At 37.8% G+C, this 16,772-nt stretch overlaps 1 protein-coding gene across 2 annotated transcripts in view; it reads left to right on the forward strand.

The window, feature by feature from the left end:
• LOC139940164 (band 3 anion transport protein-like) overlaps window positions 1-16,772 on the forward strand; it is a 41,091-nt gene that overhangs the window by 2,151 nt on the left and 22,168 nt on the right. Inside the window, exons 1-10 of one of the 2 annotated variants that reach the window (XM_071936453.1) lie at window positions 4,808-5,216; window positions 6,850-6,980; window positions 8,260-8,422; window positions 9,262-9,533; window positions 10,524-10,726; window positions 11,265-11,446; window positions 11,947-12,098; window positions 12,479-12,659; window positions 13,530-13,665; window positions 14,752-14,868. In XM_071936453.1, coding sequence (XP_071792554.1) covers window positions 6,948-6,980; window positions 8,260-8,422; window positions 9,262-9,533; window positions 10,524-10,726; window positions 11,265-11,446; window positions 11,947-12,098; window positions 12,479-12,659; window positions 13,530-13,665; window positions 14,752-14,868 — 1,439 coding nt within the window. In that variant the 5' untranslated portion in view covers window positions 4,808-5,216; window positions 6,850-6,947. Of the gene's footprint in view, window positions 1-4,807; window positions 5,217-6,849; window positions 6,981-8,259; window positions 8,423-9,261; window positions 9,534-10,523; window positions 10,727-11,264; window positions 11,447-11,946; window positions 12,099-12,478; window positions 12,660-13,529; window positions 13,666-14,751; window positions 14,869-16,772 lie in introns of those variants that run through there. The other variant, XM_071936452.1, reaches the window with a different exon arrangement.

Consider the following 16,772-nt stretch of genomic DNA (forward strand, 5'->3'; position numbering starts at 1 on the left):
TCATAGTTAACCAACCAACACATTACCGTTTATTTATTTAAATAACTTCCAAGAAAAACGTCCCATTTCGATTAATAATGCAACATGATCCCTAACCTAAAACATACTCAAAAGCAACTGGTGACCCCAAGTTCAAATAAGGCAAAATGTCCATATCATCCAACTGCATACATTACATGAAAGTTGGACTTCATTTCCCCTTATTTTTGCAGGGTGGCTAAAATAAGAGATGACTCAATACCCCCGCCGTACAGACCCTTAGGCTAGTTCAACCTGCTTATTATGCAACGTTGGTCAGTGTATTGAAACCATAACAGCCTATTCTGATAACATTACATTACATTCATAAACGCACGTGGTTATTTTGTGGTTTGTTCGAATTTCCCTCCGTCCTCCCTCCCTCCCCTCATCCCTTCCCTAAATAATTTCAGTCTACCCATATCGGAAATGAATCAGTCCTAGCGATTTTTTTCTTTGCGCATGGACAATGACCGACTGATTGGAGCGTTGAACAACAACACTCACACACACAAACAGCATAAACATGGCGGAGTTCGATGTCACTGGGAGTCAAAAACGGTCCAATTTTGACCTTTGTTTACAAACTGTTACGTTATTTTTCTCTCTTTTTTTTCTGGATGTATATATGCGGTAACCCTTCTTCTCAGGTAAGAAAAAAATTCAGTGGTTTTGGAGTTAATTAACGGCGGATAAATTGGTGGCGACGACCGGAAGATTATCCTTAATTGTCAGACAACGGAGGGGAGTGGGGTTTTTTTTAGTTTTTTTTTTAGCTTTATTTGTCGCTTGATGGGTTTTGTTGTTTAGTTAGGCCCTAATTTTTTATTATTTTTTTTTGTGGGGGGGGGGGGGGATGATGGATGGATGACGATAATAAACTGTGAGTTTTCATTCCAAAGACCATCACACACAGTTCCTGACCAAGATAAATTATGTCTTTATAAAGGTTCACCCGCCGCCGACGCCCAGGCCGGAGGGCGGCCGTCGGGAGGAGGGTTACGATTATCGCAACTAACCAAATACTAGCCCCACTTGTGTGGCCCAGGATAGCTGAATCCTTAGCCACACGTCCACCCCATTTCCTCATGCAGCTAAGAAATAACAAAATTCTGGCGCCTTATCTACGAGCCACCCAGCGGTATAAACCGGCTGAGCGTGTTCACCTAACTCTTAGCTTGCTTTGTGTGTATTGAAAAGTGAAACAAATAAAATTTTAAAAAGAAAATTTTAACGATAACTTTGCTACCTTTTGCTGACTCTAATTTCATCGAATCGTGCACAGCGCAGAGAACCCACTCCGCAATCTCAAAAAATGTTAAAAGTTATAAATTCTTACCGTAATTCAGTCCCCAAATACTCCGTTTTACCACTACACTACAAATGCTGATTGTCCCGAACGCACCACGAAGTCACGACACGTGACGAGCGTGCGCATATTATTTTTTTCCCAGGACTAACGTGGAGAATTATCTACACACGTTTGTCCTAGATTTAAAAAACACTCAATTCGTGCTTTGCGTACAAAAACATATGGACACGCGTCTGGGAACCAGACATCTGATTCCTAGACGCGTGTCCATTTGTTTTGTACACAAAGCACGGATCGAGTGTCTTTTTAAATTCTAGAACGGACGAACGTGTGCAAATATTCTCCACGCGACGACTCGGTTAAATCTCCCACAATGTGTCTGTGACCCGAAGAAGCTGACATGTTTTGTCGTGGAAGAATAAGATTTTTGTGATTAACGAAGTATTCAATGTAGCAAAAATCAGGAATGCAACTGTTAAGCTCTTACACGACATCTGGTAAAGAATTGACCAACATTCTTTTTGATGAGAGTACAAATAGCTGGTTACCACTGTACTATTGAGTTTTCATTGTGAATCATAAGGGAAACAATGATGTATCGCAAAGATGTTTTGAAAACAACGCATTCCGGTTCAGATTGTTAGCGTGATGCACATTTTCAAAACATGCGTATGGTTAAACCTTTTTCGCAAGGAACGCCCAAAAATAAAAAACAGACTGTAAGTTTACACGAGGGAGTGAATCTGGTTGTTGGTTGAAAAAGAACAGTGTCGCAACATCCAATAATAGAAAAAACATCTTTTTTAAAATAACATTATTAGGTCTTTCAGTTGAGCCGCAGACCCACATTTCTATATTGTACGATGTAATCATGTGCACCTGTTACTTGTAAATTCACATGAAGTTTGCACTGGTTAATTGCACCTTGATTATTGTAAAATATTGTGAGCAATTGTCTGTTCTTTTGAAACAACTCTTATTTTTGAATAATTAATGAGTGAATAATAAACTAATTTGCTGCCGTATAAGCTTGGGCGATATCTATTTATTTTATTCACGATATATCGCCGACAATATATCGCGATATTCGATATAATCGCGATTAATTAAATTTGACATCATCAGTCTTCAAACTCCCAGTGAAAGTTGTAGAAGAGACAGTCAAAGCATAAGAGAGGTGTTCTTATGACCTATTCTTCTGGTTTTACTCCAAACCTATGGGGTGCAAGATGTCTCAGCTAGGAAATACATCGCGATATTGCGATACTTAATCGATATCGCGATATATCGCGATATATCGATATTTCGATTGAAACCAAATCGATCCGATATCGAAATCGTTTCCAAATTAGTATCGCGATATTCGATAATATCGTGATATCGCCTAAGCTTACTGCCGTATAATCAATAAACAGAGAGAGGCTAGATGACAAATTGTCCTTAAGTCTGCTCTTGGCATGATCTGAGTGATACTTGCTCTTGCAGAATGTTCACTACCAAAACAAGGATTTACAAAAACAAGTTTTGTTACACATGTACATCTCATTGTTGTGATTTTAGAACTAAGTTAGGGTTCGAACAAAGACAAATTTACTGGAGTGGGACTTGAACCAACGACCTCAAGATTAACGTATATAGTTGTATCAGCATCTACCAACTGAACTATCCAGCCCTATGTTGGCAGTCTCCCTATTAGTCAATATCTCTGTTCGGAGTTACCAGTCTGAAACCATATTATCATTAGAGGCCATGTACCTAGGGATCACACCACAGTTTACGATACAACCTAGGAAGTGGCAGCCGGAGTTTATAAGCTGGTCTTTACAAATCAAAGCTCGTTATGCACATGTAGCTATTCAAAATAACTTCAATTTCCTATGTTTTAATCATCAATGTGATTAAATATGTCATTCACATGTATCCCTTTGGTTTTAGCATTTCCTGTGATATAGTTTTGAGTGTGTGAGCAATTTATCTTTGGATTGAGATGACACCTCTGACCTTTGTATTTCCTTTGATGTCTTCCTGTTTCCATATGGTCACACCGCCTACTCTAGAAACAAGTCATGATAAATAATATCTGGTCATTATTGCACTCTGTATTAATTGCGCCAGGGACCATAACAATTAGCGGCCTTAGTTAATCTCAAAAATTGTTTCTAATAAGAGTCTGATTTAATTTTAACTCAGATGTACATGTACAGGCCTCAAAATATTAAGCGGTGCCCTTTGCAAAGTTCCAATATATACAAATTAAAATTGTCCCCATAGAAGTGCCCTTTACCGTAAGGAAAACTACTGTGCCCTTTCAAAAATGAAATTAAATGTCTGGACGTGCAATGCGCAGTAGTGGTACAAAATCCAAGATGGTCTTTTTATTAAGCCCTCTCTCTCTCCGTCCAAACGTTCTATTATATGGGGTGGTGGGGTACGGGGCGAGGTGGTTACAGCTTGTTAGGGAAAGTATGATGACCTTTTTTGTACCGTTACCAGGCAACTTCCTTTTACTTCTGGTATTTCAATGCTGCTTGTTGGGGTCTTAATAGCTGGACACAACACCTTGCCTGTGTTCGAGTACAGCACCATGTCTACATGTCTATGTAGTTCACAAATGTATTTGTTTATCTTCTGTTAAACAAGTATTGGCATTGTGACCTTGTCGCTCTCATCTCTTTTGCACCCAATACAGAATATCAACCTTTAGCTCAACAAATATAGATATTTGTTGAGCTAAAGGTTGATATTCTGTATTGGGTTCAAAAGAGATGTTTGGCTGATACCATGTCCATGTTCTGTAATAATACAAATGTTGGATGATGAGTGCTTTCCTTCAGAATATAATCAGGAGGTGAAATCTGTTATGGACTCTTGACTTGTGAAACTTAAAAGACAGATTTCGCAGTGAGTGTTTATCTCCTGCGATAATACACAAATGAAATGCATTCAATATTTGATATAGGCCCTACATAACTCACACATGTATAGATCGTTCGTCATTTGAAAATTTTTTCACAATCAACACAAAAGAGAAATGGAAACTTGTCCACCCTGGCCTATACTCTTTAAACTCAAAAGAAAATAAACCTAAATAATGTGGACAACTCCATGCATATATGTTGTGTAAATACATGACCAACCTTGTCCCCCTGGACATGACCTTGCCCCATTTCAAAAAAGGGCGGGGGAACAGGTGGAATCAAAATTGCGAAGAGCGTTCCGCAAGCTTCCTATGACTTCTACATGTTTGGGAAAGTCACACGTCATGGCAGTAAACATATGGCTAAAAAATGTATGCTCAGACACATGTTCCACCAATTAAATGTCAAGGATCTATGTGCAGTAAATAATAATATGATTAGGACTAATGATCACCTACGTATTTTGTAATGTATTGGAGTATAAATTGCTACATGATGTTTCGTGCTTAAACCACTATAGATGCTGAATCATACAAAATGCTGTGTACATGTACATGGTTTGTATTTTATGGTAGCCAGCATGCAGCGTTGGTCATGTGACTTAAGTCACATGATCATGACTATGACTGGAGTGAGTGATTGCTTCAGTAGACATGGTAGTATACCAGTGAGTCATCTGGGCTAATAGTTCCAATGACTCATATCACTCTAAGTGGTCTGAAGCCACAGACCCGCCATGTGCTGTGTAGTTTTAGAGAGTAGTTTGAAACAAGGCTTCCTATTGGTTGAATTCTTAGAGGTCTCATTTAGTTCAAGGTTTTGATTGGTGGCTGTAGAGTTTCAACAAATAAAAACCAGAACGTTAAGTATTTTAGATGTCACAACTATCGGAGGGTAACACCGCAACCCATCGACTGGGTACAGATTATCTGTTTGTGTTCTTCAATTGAAGCTTTTAGCTGTGAAAGGTAAGGTGCCAGACTTGATACAGTTTGAATGGTGATCTTTCACTCAGTTGAAAGCTATTCTGGAATGGGAACAAAATTGATTCTTGAAAGTGACATGCATGTTCAATGTTCACTTATGGAACTATGCTCTAAATGTAGTGGTTTTTAATTTAGACCAATTCAAGATTTATTAAAAAAAAAAAAAAATGAAACACCAATTATGTGTTTGTTGGAGAAAGTTTTCACTTTCAGTAAAAACAATTTGGCTGGTTGAATAGAAAGAATAATATAAGTTGTATGTGTCGTGCAATGGTAATATTGCTTGTTTTGCCTGTCATAAGCTCTTTCAGAATCACAGCGTGGTAAAGGACAGTAATGGGGTCTGATTATTGACTACTAACACTGAATACAGACGTTAATAAGGTTTCCATTTTCCTGTTGATGGTAATACTGAACAAAAAAACATTGCAGATGTAGATTTGCAACTAGCTTGTGTTTTTATTTGTCCTTATTATCTTTAACAGTGACTAGCCGGCTGGACCAGTTAAAATAGCTTGTTGTCCCAGTAGTCCGCCAGCATTTTCATTGATCCATTTAGTTCATTTAAGGGCATTTTAGGAATGCTTTTTTACACTGAACTAGCCAGCTGGACCACTTGGAGATAATTTTGACTGGTTCTTGGTTGTTTTTTTAAATTAACAGTTGGCCAGTTGTACTACTGTTGAGGGAGAACGTTGCTGTGCATAAATGTGGATTTTCTATTGTATGCGATGTTTTCATGTATGTTGATTTGGAGTACATTGACCTGTATCCTACCTATTTATGTATCCATCAATCATATTTCTAATGAAGTAGCAACTGTACAGTAGAGAAACAGAGAGAATGTAAAGAAATGAATTCAAATGAACTTAGTGAATGTGCATTTAAGGTCAAACATGGTTACTTGCTTTCAATTGGTATCAATTGTATCATGATGGATTGCCAGATGTCACCAATGTCATTATATATACCATTGCCAATTGGTGTGTTTGCATGCGTTGAGACATTATTAACTACCGTAAACAAATCTTGCAGGTGTCGTAGTGTTTATTTTCCGTTGGATTCTGAAAATGCTAGGAAACAACAATACACATACATGTAAATGAATTATTGTAAGTTCAGACAACTTCAAATTCATCAAACTCAATCAAATTGGCTCTAGATTCGGTGAATGCAGTGCCTCGGCATTGTGTTGATGCACAGCAAAGCAAATCTTTCTCTGCATTAAACTGGACAATCCAATTTCATCATAGTCCACATGTTTGCTGGAGTCTGTTGGAGTCTATAGTCTGTTGGATTATGATGAGTGCTCGCTAAATTATTTATTCATTAGACAGTCATGATGTATGTAAAAAGTCGTAAAGGTATGATGTATGGAACATTTAACACGTGAGAAAATGTGATACATTCCCTGATCTTGCAGACTCGAGATGAAATACAAAAATGTCAAGTTCTATTTTTTGCACGCTGAGTGCACTTGATGATGCATGTTCTACATCCTTTGCAGGCTGTAACTAACAAAGTTTGAACTACGTATCATATTGGCCTTGTTTTTTAATTCATTGGCATGGAACTATGTTTTGATTATTTATTTAACTATCTTGTTTGTTTACAGACCCCCATTTCAAGGGGAGCAAACTAAATGGAGTGATAACGACAACAACAACAACAACAGATTATTAGCAGGTGGATTCAACGAATAATAGTGGCAACATGGAGGAGAGTGATGCCATTAAAATGACAGAGGTAAGATTCTACTTTAACATCAAGTTTGTGACTTTGGTATCATCACATTTCTCAGTTAGTACTTGTTGATAAAGAAGGGGTTAACAAATGACCATAACATGTCTCACAATGTAAGGGACTTTGTAACAATCATATAAAATACTTGCACAGAAATTATAAGAATTCCAATTCAAATACTGCTTTGTAACGGGCACTACAAAGCCTGTAGGCCCCTACATACGTCTTGGTTTTGATTTTATTTCATTGTCAAAAATCAAAATTGTTTTCAGTTTGAGAAAGCTGAAACCTCAAAGAAAAAGTATGTTTTTAGGCAGTTACAATGTTGAATTGGGCGGACTGGTACCACGCACAAAGATGCATGTTGTATTGGGCGGACTGGTACCACGCACAAAGATTTTGACAAAATCGGAAAAACCGCCAACATTTGCTTTTTTCAGCCAAAAATGTTCCAATCAATTTCTTGATAATAAGAAATAAATAGATCAAAATAATTTTCTTTTTAAATTCATGTGGGTACACCTTTTGTAAATTACATTTTGAAATATTAGTGCATGTACCAATTAGATTACATTTCCATCAGTTGATCAAGCTGAATAAATTATAAATATACAGGTACCAGGTTCTTAGTGCCAGGTACCAGGTTCTTAGTGTAGTATAAGTATAGTACACTCATTATTGTACACAGGCTTATGTTATTTGGAAATTGTAGTGAAGTTAAAGTAATTATAGTGCTGATCCTGCCTTTTTTTCTACTGTATAATTTATTTGACTGATAACTAAGCTTTAATGGAATTTGTAATGGTTAAGCACTAGTTCAGTACATTTAATTACAACCAGACCTGATACTTGATGGGAGCAACTGATGTGATTGCCTTCATGCCCCTGGGCATTGCCTTGAAGCTGCTTGAAATATTTTCAATAAAAATGTACATTTACACAATAAAACACCTTGCCACATAAAAAGAAAAAAAAATAAGGCCTGGACTTGATAACATAAAGAGCTAAGATCAATCTTAACTATGTGTCAATCTTGGTTGCTAAGCAAAGTCTGATGATACGATACAAATCACCAAGGTGATATAATGACAATTTCATGCTTAGTAGAATTGAGCAGGATACCAGTCATAGATTTTAAATGTGACATATTATTTGGCTGGTAACCCTTTGCTTATAAAAGATGTACAAACTGTCTATTGTTGTTTGTCTCAAACATCTAGTATTCAGGCGACTGTTGCATTTGATGAAGTCACTAAACCCCTAATATTATTTGGTTTTGCAGTTGCCTCATTCAGCCTCCACTGAATCAGCACGGGATCGTAACCCAGAGCTGGATGCAGAGATGGAGAAGGTGTTCCAGCCACCTGTCAAGTTTGAGATCATTGATACATCTGTGGAAGTACAGCCAGGATATAGTGGTCATTATGATGAGCATGACTATGAAAGTAAGTGATTGAATGGGGTGGGGAGGGAGGGGACATTTATATTTGAAGTAGTATAGAAAGTTATGTAATAATAACAACAGTGGCTTCTTATATAGCGCTCATATCCTTCACTCAGTGACACTCAAGGCACTTCTGTATTCAGTTTTTTCCTGTGAGGTATTGTGGAGCTGAGTATGAGACCTATTCCTTTACAAAGCACCATGCAATAACAAGTTGCTTTGGTGCAATATGCAGCCAATCAAACCAGGAGCACCAAAGAACAAGCCTGGCAAACATGCACAGGAAGACTATTCCAAAGAAATGGAGCAGTGTAAAAAGTGATTTTCGACCATAAACAATGGTAGAAGCTCTTGTAGTTGAAAGCAATGATTGATGATTGTAAAGTTTGAGTAGGGGAATTATGGTGAACAAGTTCAGGTAAATAAGCAGGAGATTGACATGTTTGAGCTTTGAAAGTTAACAAAAGAATAAAATAAAGTGTATGAACAAAACTTGGAGCCAATGCAATTCCAAAATTCAACGAGAAACGAGGCGAGCAGCAGTGTTTTGTACTCGCTGAATTTTGCGAATCTGATGCATTACTACATCATGCTGAACCACCCATCTTCCAAGATGCTACCCACACTGGGTGATAGAGCATTCACTACTGCCGCTCCCAAACTGTGGAATAAACTCCCAATATCTCTTCGTAATCAACAATCTGTCAATATGTTCAAAACACTGCTCAAAACTCACCTGTTCTGTTAAACATTTATCTCTGTCAAGCGCATCTGAACATGGATATGGAAAATGCGCTTTGTAAGTACATTATTATTAATATTAAACTCGTTTTTCTTCAGGGCATCGTCACTCTGACCACCACCACCATCACCACCCCCTTAGCCCCCTCCGTAAGAACAAGAGTTTCCCAAGGATGGGACATCATCATCATCATGCTTCACCAAGCCATGGCAAGACAAGCAAAACTAGCTTCACTGATCATACTGACATCGGTCCTATAGCAGAGGGTGACACAGAGCTGGATGTAGAGGAGATTGATGCCAGGCCTGATGATGTACATGTAGAGGATGTCAAGGTCGTGGAGGAAGAACCAAGAAGAAATGTACCAAAGGTAGGAATTCATCACTTGAATGTGATGGAAAAAGTTTATTGGAATGATTGATAATAATAATAATAATAATAATAATAATAATAATAATAATAATAAAACAAATTATATAGCGCATTTCACAATAACCGTATCAATGCGCTTTACATTAGTGCCCTGGTCATAGGGCCATTAACATCCCTTTTTAAATGTGTCTCAGCTCCCTTGGGAGTATACAGCCTGGGCAACAGTTTATATCGCTCCAAAGGCTTTTTCATTCACAATATTAACCTCTATCTCGCAGATACCCATTAATACCCCTGGGTAAAGAGAAGCAATTATAGTATAGTATCTTGCTCAAGGACACAAGTGTCACGACCAGGATTCAAACCCACACTCTGGTCAATTTTCAAATTTAGTGTCAGTCAGTAAAGCTCTAGCAAGGCAAAGTCCCGGTTGGTAGCTCTGAGTGCCAGCAGGACCAACCACCGTTGACCGCCGTGGTGACAACCCTAGAGTGTCGCGGCCGAGTGGTTAAGAGCATCGAATTCAAGTTCTGGTGCTAATTCACCGGAGTGTGGGTTCGAATCCCGGTCGTGACACTTGTGTCCTTGAGCAAGATACTTTACTATAATTGCTTCTCTTCACCCAGGGGTATAAATGGGTACCTGCGAGGGTAGAGGTTGATATTGTGAATGAAAAGCTTTCGGAGCGCCACGGCAGCTCGGGGCTGTATACTCCCTAAAAAAAATGGGAGCTGAGAAAGATTAAAGGGATGTTTATTGGCCCAATGACCAGGGGACTAATGTAAAGCACATTGATACGGTTTATTGTGAAATGCGCTATATAAGAACTTGTTAAAAAAAAAAAAAAACCCTGTTTATGAAAGACTTCAACAACCTAGTTTGGACGTTCTGCCTCATTGTTTAATTTTGCATAAAAATTGAGATTTAAACCATTCCAAAATCCATTATATGTAATTGAAACAAAGTCATTTTTGGTAAAATCCCGCAGTTCATCATCGGCGATCCTGACCAGGATCCAGACCAGGAAGACCTTGAGGATGAGGTTTCTAGTAGCTTGGTGATTACTCCAGAGTTAGAATCTGAGAATAGAGAAGACCTTGATCAAGTAGCAGATGGTGAACCTAAGAAACACCATAAACATCACCATCATCATCACCACCACCATCACCACAGAGATAAAGATGGCTCTACGTTAGTAATTTCCTCTTGATATGGGATTATTTATTTACTTGCTTGTTTTGTTTCATTACATCAGTGCAACATGGGGTGCATTTTGGCGGTCGTAACCAATAACTCTTTCGATTGAGTTTGCCATTGGTAAATCATTGCCGATTGACCGAAACAGTTTTTGGTTATGACCTCCAAAACACAATCCTGAACGTATTTCACATTTTCCATGAAACTGAATTTGAATATAAGGTTCTTTTTTTGTTTGTTTTAATAAACCGTAACATTTTAAAAATTGTCCTTAAAGTACATGTATATGAAAGAGCGGGTCATTCACAATAAATGAAGTCGTTAGCTTGTTCCGAGCAACAAAGACGCATCTCAGCCATACCATCTGTTGCACTGAGAAATATGGCATTATTTCCCAGGGATTGCACGCAATGCAGGTTTGCCACTATGGTATTGTAAATTCTCTACCCTCTTGCACTATACCCTCAAACATTACTTCTCTTGTGCAATTGTTGACGTAGTTTATTTCAATATGTTGAAACCCTCCATACAGGCCTGATGATCCTTCCCATAGACATCATCGACATCATCACCACAGAAAGCATAGCACTACTGATGTACCAGAGTTACGATATCGCAAGGGTAGTCATGTTAACCTAGAAGGTCTAACAAGGGTCCCTACTGAGCTGGATGAAGCCATGACACTCAAGGAAGCAGATCTGGATGACATGGCCAGTGAGTATAAACAACCTCGTTCTTAGTGGTGTACTATCTCGCTGCGCCTTTTTTGTTCTTTCCCAGAATACTTTGCTAGATCAGAATCCCTGGAAGTGGGCGCTAGACGAAAGTGGGCGCTGTGGGCGCTGTATCAAAAAAGAAATTATCTTTGTTTTTATCCCCCCCCCCAAAAAAAAAAAAAAAAAAAAACCTAAAAGAAATGGAGATAATACCATATAATACTGCCCCAGATTGCAGAGTAAGGCTTTTAAAACTAAAGCTAAATGTTAATAATTGGGCTTCATGCTCGCTAGTTTTCGAGCTTGCATGCTTTCGCGCTTTGTACTCAGAGTTCAGTTTTTTCCTCATCAGTCTATCACATCCCTAAGACTGGGACTGGAACCCACACTCTACTGATCAGAAGCACCAGAGCTTGTGTCTGTTCCTCTTATCGCCTGGCCACTTCTTCTATTTGAATTGATTCCAAGTACCTGAGTGTTTTTGTTTGATTTTCACAGTACATCGTTTGGCTGATGCTCCTGGTGTCTATAGGCACAGAGTAACCAAGAAAGTCAGCTCCTTAATACACATCGGCCAAAGAGCATCTGAAGTGTCCCTTGCAAAGTCTACTGTAGGAAAGAAAAAAGAGTTTGATCATCGGCCACACGAGGCAAGTTTTACTTTATATATTTTGGTCTGCTCAGGACTGTAAGGTCCTTAGTGCAATTTGAATGGATTTCATAAATTTGCTTTTGCATATTTTCGAGCTCCTGGTAAATGGGGTTTATTGATCAAGACTGGTCAACAAAACAAAACTTTTTTTCTTCAAGTAAAACACTAAACTTATTATTAATATTTTTCTTTTCAAAAGTGTACGCATTTTCATTTAAGGACCTTTTGATCATTACATATGAATGATGTGTATTAAACTGTGTAAGTGTAATGTTAATCTGTGCGTTTGTGTTTTGTGTCATACAAAAAGTACCTAAACCCTTTAAATTTAAGTACACTTGCCTACAATAATGCTGATTGTTTTCTTCTGATCGTTAGGTGTTTGTTGAGTTGGATGAGCTTTTTAGGGTTGAAGGTCATGATATGCAATGGAAGGAGAAAGCCCGTTGGATTAAGTTTGAGGAGGATGTTGAGGAAGGGTCTAACCGATGGGGAAAGCCTCACGTTGCTTCATTGACGTTCCACAGCTTGATTGAACTACGCAAACATTTATCTCATGGTAAGATTCATTAAATAATCTCTGGATTTGGCTAGCATTTGTAGGATTGAAAAGTGGTGAAACTAAACAATGCAGTGTGTTTATTGTGTGGGTTTGGTGACATTTCATCCACTAAATACTGTAACCTACAATATATACCAGCTCTGCCAACATTTGCAGCTTGCAACTTGGGAGATTTTGTACAACAATCAGGGAAATATTTAGAATTACATTCAACATGGTAAAGAAAAAGTTTCCATATTCAGGAGCTTTTCAAATCTGTACATATCAGAACATGGAACAAGAGGGCCACTTCAGTGGATTTTTGCAGAATCGGGGAGAGTTGGCAGATCTGGGCCCAATTTCATAGATCTACATGTACTCAAGCACCGTTTTTTCTTTAAAAATTAATTTTTAGCAGACATTAGCAGGATACCAGTCAGAAATAGTGTATGTGGCATGGTATTTTGGCTGGTAACCTTACTCTGGTAAGCATGATTTTGTTGAGCTTAGCTTATTTTTGTACTTTAGCAGCTCTATGAAATTCAGGCATGCAACTCTGCGGAATTCCGCGTTTTAAAAAATGATCGGTGCTATAAAACAAGACAAAACAAAAAACAATGTACAACTTCAATAATGTAAATAAGCCTAGTACATGCTAACAATGCACCTAAGAGCATAATAAACCTCAACATTTTCTAGGGTATCATTGTGGGTCTCATGTCCCGTGGTGTTTCGACTGCCTCGCTCCGCACTTGCGTTGTGCCGTTGAAAATTTTCCTCTTTTTTTCAACGGCCAGTTGCATGCCTGGAAATTGGGCCCAGGTATAGGAGTACATGTATCTTAGTGATGTAACAAGTAACTATTTTTTATTGTGTATTGTATTGAAGGTGCAACCCTATTGGATCTTGAGGAGAAGCATTTGTCGGATATCTTCCATCGTATTGTAGAGCAGATGATCATCTCAGATCAAATAACGGAAGAAAATCGAGGAGACATTATGAGAGCATTGCTTCTTAAACACAAGTAGGACTTAACTTTAATTCATTTAGATATATTCCCTCACCATTCTCTGACCGATATCTCAACTATGTTGACATTTTGTTGGCAAACCAAAACTTGATCCTGAACAATTTATACTGGGTTAAAAATAATGCCCTTCAGCTGCAACGAGGTCTCAAAGTCAAAGCTTGGGGAAAATGTGTCAGCAAGATTCAGAAATGTATTGTGCAACAAGATTTTGAAATCTATTATGCATGAAGGGGGCTAAGAAAATGTTTAAACATGAAAATAACTGAGGAGAGCTGGAGGTAGGAATTGATATTCCTCTTAAAACAGTCCAGATTGCTTGCTTTGATATAATTATTATGTACTGTATATACCAATGCACTTGTTCTATTGTTCTGAGGAGATTTTGCACTGATTGTTGCTGCACACTCTTGCATGATGTCTGTTTTCTTTATGCACCCAAAATGTTGTTTGCTTGATGTTGAACAAAATGCATAGTCTCGGATGTGACATGTTTTGTATGTTAAAGTTTTGCTGGACGGTGAGGTTTACTTTGAAGTTGCTAGAAGCTTTCAGCAGTTATTAGTATTAGGTTAGGGGGAAAGACATTGTTCTACACATGATAGTCTTTGCTTCACCCTAATCAATCTAAAGCATTAAGTCCAACCTACCTACTGCTGAGTAACTTATCGTTTGCATCTGTACAATATTAATTACCTAAAAGCTAATTTCCTGTCAATGAGCGCAATAGTTACACTTTTTTGTTGACATTGATTGCATTTTCTTTCTATGTACATGTACATGTATGTACTCATTTGAGTTTATATTTGGCATGAAATAGATTGTCTGATAAAAGTCAGTACACTGTTTAGGGAAACGGGCATGATATTCTTCCTAATTAATTTTCAATTTTGTTTGCCCTTGGACAAATTATGGTTCAATATCCTGAAATATATGTACTATGTAGGTTGGCCCTTGTACTTGAATATTCCTACTTTTTTTTCCCAAGGACCAAATATCATGCCTGGGGAAAGCAATTTTTATGAACCCATTACTTAAGTGATTAAATTCATGACCCTTGACCTGACCTTCCCCTGACCTTAGGCACGTGCGTGAGCACCATGGCCTGTTGAAGAATCTATCCACAGTCAGCTTAACCTCCATGATGGGTCATCACCATGACAACATGCAACGAAACAGCCAATCAGAAGTCAATTTCAGGTGTGGTGTTTTTTTATTGCCGAGTCCTGAAATTCCTACTGTATTTTGTTATTATACCCCAGGTTGAAGCAGTTGTTGGTGGATATACTAGAACATTGCTGTCAATCTGTTCATGTTTGACAACATTTGAAACTTGTTATTTACCAGAAAAAGTAGTGCACTTGAGGGCATACAGACCTGTTTAAAGACACTGGACACTATTGGTAAATGTCAAAGACCAGTCTTCTCACTTGCTGTATCTCAACATATGCATAAAATAACAAACCTGTGAAAATTTGAGCTCCATCGGTCATCTAAGTTGTGAGATAGTAATGAAAGAAAAAACACCCTTGTCACACGAAGTTGTGTGCTTTCAGATGCTTGGTTTCGAGACCTCAAATTCTAAATCCGAGGTCTCGAAATCAAATTCGTGGAAAATTACTTCTTTCTCGAAAACTATGGCACTTCAGAGGGAGCCGTTTCTTACAATGTTTTATACTACTAACTTCTCCCCATTACTCGTTTACCAAGTAAGCTTTATGCTAATAATTATTTTGAGTAATTACCAATAGTGTCCACTGCCTTTAACCCTGTGACCATGGCAATCATAGAGCCTGTGCATATACTTGATACAGCATTTAAAGAGAAGGTATACATGTACATTTGGTTGCTATTCTTAGATGTACAACATCAGCTTTCGATAGTATAAAGAATTTTGAGAATCATTTCATGTTGAAATAATGTGGTTGAGGAAAAAGATATCAGTTTTTCTACCCAAAGCTTGAATTTGAGAAATGTTACTGTCGGAAACGTTTCCCAGATTGTGTATTTCAATTAAGAATTATTTTCCACGGGACTAAACCGCTCTGGATTTTCAACAGAATCTATAAAAAAAAAAACACTTCCACCTTTTGAAATGAAATTTTCACAGGTTAGTTTTGGTGTTTTTATAGATAAATTTAAAGGATTAAAACAGTCGAATGGCTCCAAAAAACCAAAGGTACAGTTCCCTTTAAAAATAAAAGAAGTCCAACTGTTTGCATGTTGGCTTCTTCATTTCCATACAACCCGATGTCAGTAGATTTACAATTACTGAGGTCATCAGAATTAATTCAGCTTCATTTCAAAGCATAAGCCAATTTACTATTTCAAAGAAGCATGCTTGCAGCTCACAAAGGGTCTATATACGTGTTATACAAGTGCTATATTAGCAAATCACTGCATGCAATGGTACACACATACCAGTTGAAAATTTGTCATCTTTTGCAAACTATTTTACTTTCTCAACATGCTTTACATCTTTCATGTTTGCTGGGCCTCTTCTTTATTATGAGTTTTCACTTGTGCACACCTTCTTGTGTTTATCAGGGATATACATCGAATGGCTTATTTTATATCAAGACTACCATAATTTGGAATTTTCGGGAATAGAGTTTCTGGCATTAATATTTCCCTTAGAGTATGATATTCAAAAGCTGTTCCTCCAATTTCAATATTATTGGAAAATCTGTGCCTACATGGTTCAGCAAATTCTGTGCATTGGAGCATTTTGTTTACTTGAAGAAAGCTACCATTTGCTTGGTTGTGTGTATATTTAAGAAAACAATATCATAAATGGGGAAGTTTTACATGAGCAAATAGAATCACAAACTCTATCAAAGAAAATATGGAGTTGGTCCATGAATGTTGCATTCAAACCGGTTGGTAGAGAAATTTCAGAAATGTACACAACACCGGAAAGTTAATTTGTTTTCAGTCTGTTATGATATGTGTTTGGACTACAATTCCGGCCAAAATGCTTGAGCCAATGCACAATCAACATATTTTCCCCTGTTCCCCCTTTCAATGTTGTATAACCCCAGCTTAAGCTCAATATTGAACAGGGACAGGGGCAAGGTATGGCCAGGATTGTACCTCCGTTCTAG

Source organism: Asterias amurensis, chromosome 7, assembly GCF_032118995.1.
Source record: "Asterias amurensis chromosome 7, ASM3211899v1".
Taxonomy (NCBI): domain Eukaryota; kingdom Metazoa; phylum Echinodermata; class Asteroidea; order Forcipulatida; family Asteriidae; genus Asterias; species Asterias amurensis.